The sequence below is a fragment of the Antedon bifida genome, chromosome 2 (assembly GCF_963402885.1).
Source record: "Antedon bifida chromosome 2, ecAntBifi1.1, whole genome shotgun sequence".
In the NCBI taxonomy this organism is placed as follows: Eukaryota; Metazoa; Echinodermata; class Crinoidea; order Comatulida; family Antedonidae; genus Antedon; species Antedon bifida.
Genome location: NC_136227.1, coordinates 22,962,290 through 22,967,290, shown reverse-complemented (window position 1 = coordinate 22,967,290; position 5,001 = coordinate 22,962,290). Strand labels below are relative to the sequence as shown.

At 32.4% G+C, this 5,001-nt stretch overlaps 1 protein-coding gene across 1 annotated transcript; it reads left to right on the top strand.

Moving 5' to 3' along the window:
• Window positions 1-417: 417 nt before the first annotated feature.
• Window positions 418-2,235, top strand: LOC144835511 (tripartite motif-containing protein 2-like). Its single transcript, XM_078690594.1, has one exon. The coding sequence runs from the start codon at window positions 418-420 to the stop codon at window positions 2,233-2,235; it is 1,818 nt and encodes a 605-aa protein (XP_078546720.1).
• The last annotated feature ends 2,766 nt before the right edge of the window (window positions 2,236-5,001 follow it).

Sequence of the window (5,001 nt, the reverse complement as noted above, 5' to 3'; positions counted from 1 at the left end):
ATGAAGTAACAGATTATCTTGTTCTTCGTCTATCTTGATCGATCCCAGATCGGTATGAGTTGTAAAACCACAATCATTCTTAGTTTTGGCATGAGTTTGTGTATTTATCATGTGCTCAGTTTAAGTAAGGAACGGTATGAAAATAAATATGTTCAGTTTTTTGAACAATTATTTATTGATAGTGTTAGTGATCATTAGTTTCAAATTAGCACTATTAAAATAAAATTTTGTGAATAGAATTCAATAATAATAATAATGATAACATTGAAGTAATCAAAGTTTTATAAATAGATAACTTAGAAAATTGGATAATAGCCTATAGGCCGATATTAGATAATTCTTTAAATTAACATTACAATGCATACAGTAATACATTATAATTAGCCTGCTTTTTTAAATTCTTTTTAGTCGAAAATAATGGATGGTCTTAAAATTCAAGACAGTCAAGATATTCTACATCCTGGATTTTGTGAAGAGCACACTGGATCAAAACTCGATCTTTTTTGTCGAAGTTGTGATATCCCCATTTGCAGAAACTGCGTAAAGGAAGACCATAGGCGACCAATACATAAATATATTGATATCGAAGTCGTCACTGAAGAATACAAACAGGAGTTAGTGGAACTGATGGGAAAACGTACAAACTTTGCAAGACACGTCGACGATGCAGTGCAAGATATCAATAATGTACTTCGGCAATTGGAAGATGAAAAAGCAGAAACTGAAAGGGATATTGACAAACACATCATGAAGCTTACAAGAGAACTAGAATCAAAGAAGAAAGAATGCAACAAAGACATTGATATTACGTTCCAAAGAAAGCGAGAAGTACTAGACGATCAACGCACAATATTATCAAATAAAAAGAAAGACGTGAGCCGGGCATGGGAAGTAGCTACTAGGTCAAGAATATCTGATGATTGCAGTGCTAAACTAGCCTCATTGAAAAGCGTTATAACCACCGTAAATGAACTTATGACAGACCCGTCTTGTCGTTACTATCCAGAAGAAAACTACATGCTTAGATTTAAAAACACTCCTCTATCAAAGATTGAAGATGGTTCTATTGGTAAAGTGTGTACGACCTCGGCTGTTGCATTTCAATCAAGCGTCACAGATGTTGAAACCGTTGATCTCATCGCCGAGAAAGACATATCTCTGACGCTTCAGTCGCGTGATTATGAAGGTTGCCAAGTTAATGATGGTAGTGCAGTGGTTTCTGCAGATCTTACTAACTCGGGTGATGGAGAAATTGAAGAATTAAAAGTTATCGACAACAAAGATGGAACATATTCCATACAAATAAATACAGATACTTATGGAGAACAAGATTTAAATGTGTATATGTTTGATCAGCCAATAAAAGAAGGGACATTAAAACTAAACATTCGGCCGCCGACAAGAATGTTTCGAACATTTACTCATTCAGAATTTCAACTTGGTGAACCATACGATTTAAAAGTGTTTACATTTAATGAAAAGCAATACATTGTAGTAGCCAATAGACTTTCACGTTTACATGTGTTCACGTTGGAAGGAACCTACGTAAAATCCATCCCAATATCATCGGCAAAGGGGGTCCGATGTTTGGCGAATCGACCTAAGATATCCTCGACCAGACCATCGTCAATTAAAGGTCCCGATGTTGTTTTCACAGATGTTCTTAAGAAACACGTACAAGTGTGTGATTTTAATGGAAGGGTATGGGAATCTTATGATGGTTCAAAAACTCTTAAATGGCCAGTTGGAGTTGCTTGTTCAGAACGTTATACTTTCGTTGTTGACTATGAAGCTAATTGTGTTAGAAAACTAGGCTCAGAGGGACAGTTTATAATGGCGTTTGGTACTGAAGGAAATGGAGAAGGACAGTTTAAGCACCCTTGTTTTATCGCAATTAATTCACATGATGAGCTATATGTGACAGATAATGAAAATAACCGAGTGCAGGTATTTACGTCAGATGGTGATTTTATTCGTACAATTGGGAAACCTGGTATGGGCGATGGGGAGTTCAAAGCCCCTAGGGGTATTGCTTGTGATCACGAAGACAGAATATTAGTCAGTAGCAATAACAAGTTGCAATTGTTTAATAGAGATGGATCATTTGTATCACGTGTTGACACCAAGGAAGACGAATTAAAACAACCTTGTGGTTTGGCAATAATACCTGACGTCATTCGACAAGTTGCCGTTGTTGACAAGATATCTCGTTGCGTCAACATGTACGCATATTAAATATAAAAGAGTAAGATGGAATTTAAAATGTAACTGAGAATTATTGTCTTGAGTATACAGTATATCTTTTGACAAAAATATACTGTTGTATAATATAATCAAATAAAGTAATGTAACGATCAATATTAAATATCATGTAATATCATTGTAGGCAACTGAACGAAATTGCCAAGGCTATTGTAATTTGTTCTATTAGTATAATGTACGGTTTGTAGGTAGGTAACATATGGAATAAGATCAAGTAATCATGAAGTAGTTTCTTTTTGTAATTTCTTCCAAGTGGCTCTTATTATTATTATCCCTTTTAATAACAACATCTAAATTTGTTTATAACCATGCGAATATTGTTTTAATGGATTGCACACTGAAGTTGAAAGAAATTTTTTCTTTTATTACTGAACAATGGCAAAAAATAAATACAATTAATTCAATAGTTATTAAATACGAGCATTTAATTAGTACCTCTTTTTAAAAATAGAAATGTCTTGTCTTTCATCAAAACATTGAATATCAACATTTTATGTGACGGAGTTATTCTCGTAAGGCTAACCAATTATTATTTCAGTATGCATGCTTTTTTGTGGAAACAAATTTAATATGTTTCATAATAAGTGTTTTAACATACGAACTAAAATTTATCTGAATAATCTGTAAAAGTTGTTGAATAATGATGCTGATTTGCATAGCATAGATTTTTCATTATATATATGCTTTATTGCATTGACCGGTAATGTGGTAAATAAAGATCGTCGAAACCTTGAATCATGGTTTGCCTCTTTTTATTTGGTCAGTTTTAAACGATGTTATTTAAACAGAATCAGTTCATCTATGTGTAATGTGAGTATGTAATGTAATAAAATATGATAGTTTTACAAATTAAAATAATTAAATTTGGTGTCATTTCAGATTGGATAATCATTTTATCGCAATGCATTCTATTTTCAGATATTTGTTAATTTTGATTTCTCGTGTTGTAAGTCTCATTTATAATCAGCCCAAGCGGAGTGAACACTACAGGCAGTATAACCAATTTTAGACGAATTTCTTTCAAGCAATGTTACTTGTAAAAATTACAAATTAAAACAATGTTATTACTAACGCATAACGAGATAAACAAATTATTCTTTTTGACACTGTAATACTAAATCAAATATTGCAGACTATGCTATACAGTCAGTTGAAGGATAATATATATTTTAGCAATATATTATATTGCTAAAAAGGGTAAAACAATGATAATTTGCTAACTGGAGGGTACGCTCACTATGTACGGATACGGAACGTGTACGGATTGTTCACAAATTGTGGAATACGAAATCTCGGTTGGGGCATATTTTTCTCATTCACGGAGTATGTAACACATATTATTAAGACATTTTCAGTATATCACCGGATGGTTTAGAATTTCTGTTATGCCTGTAAATATATATGTTAAAGAGTCGCTATCCAATCGAGTTTGAACAATACCATGAAAGCCCCAGTGGTCTAATGGTTAGGGCAACTGCATATCAAGCAGACGGTCCGAGTTCGAGTCTCGGTTGGGGCGACTTCTTCTCATTCTCACAGATTTCCTCATCTTCATCGTTTCAAATTAATTAATTAAATTTCAGTATATCACCGGGCGGTTTAGAATTAATGTTCTTAGTCTAGTTTCTTAAATATCAACTATATGTTAGTTTATATGCTTAAGGTTAGGTGAAAATGTATAGTAATAAACTTTATTCGTATTTTGTGTGTCTATCCACCACACTGAACACATTAAAGACAGCGATCGAAAACGCTAGCTCTCGCAATTATTTCTAAGTTTCTAATCGGACGATACACTTCTGACACGAAAAGAAAATGATTTAGTTTTTATTAAAAATATATATTTTCTATAGATAAATCGTGTATATATGTTTAATAACAAAATATAGACCTTATATTACTAATAGCGAGGCTTCGACAAAAACTATTTCCAAATTCCAAACTATTGATACTTAATACAGTAGATATAATGAATTATTTCAACTCATCTCAACGTAATATTTATTTTTGAAAAACCAACTTTATGAAATAGCGACGGAATGCTGGCTGCCTACGTGCAGCTTTCAAATCATAAGGTTTTACCTGCTTTTCATTTTAAACGAAAATACGAAATAATCGTTTATTATTAGATTTTTATCGTGTAACATCGAATTTCCTTCAACAGTGTTCAATTTACAATAAATTACAAAAGTTGATTTATTGTATCACGATCCATTGTTTGTCATTACAATACTTATTAGATTTAGTTACCGTACGTTTTCTGATAATTACTAATAGTTCCACACACTAGAATCTGTTAAATTAAATTGTCAATAGAAGACAATTACTGCCGTTTGGCCAGTTGTTCAACGTAAACACTCAATCTGTCTGTATTTCTAGTCTACTTTAAACGAATTATTCATTATTTTACCAGGGAAGAGTTAATTTAATAGTAATTTAACTCTTTCCTGATTTTACCATTGCGTTTTTGTCTTCTTTTAGTAAAGATAATTTGCCATGTTTCACAAATGGCAATTTTATAAAGGTTAAACTGTTCAATTCTGTATCAGATATAGAATTTCTTCTATGATTGTCCAGTAAGTTTGTATCCATTGGATATACGTTAAACCAGAATTCCAGGGCCTATTCATTTAAAAAATGTTCTACACTCGAGATTGTTAATACAATGATTTATAAAATATGTTCGTGACAAGATACATAAATAACCTCAGACACGCTGATGATCGGTGAATGTTATTT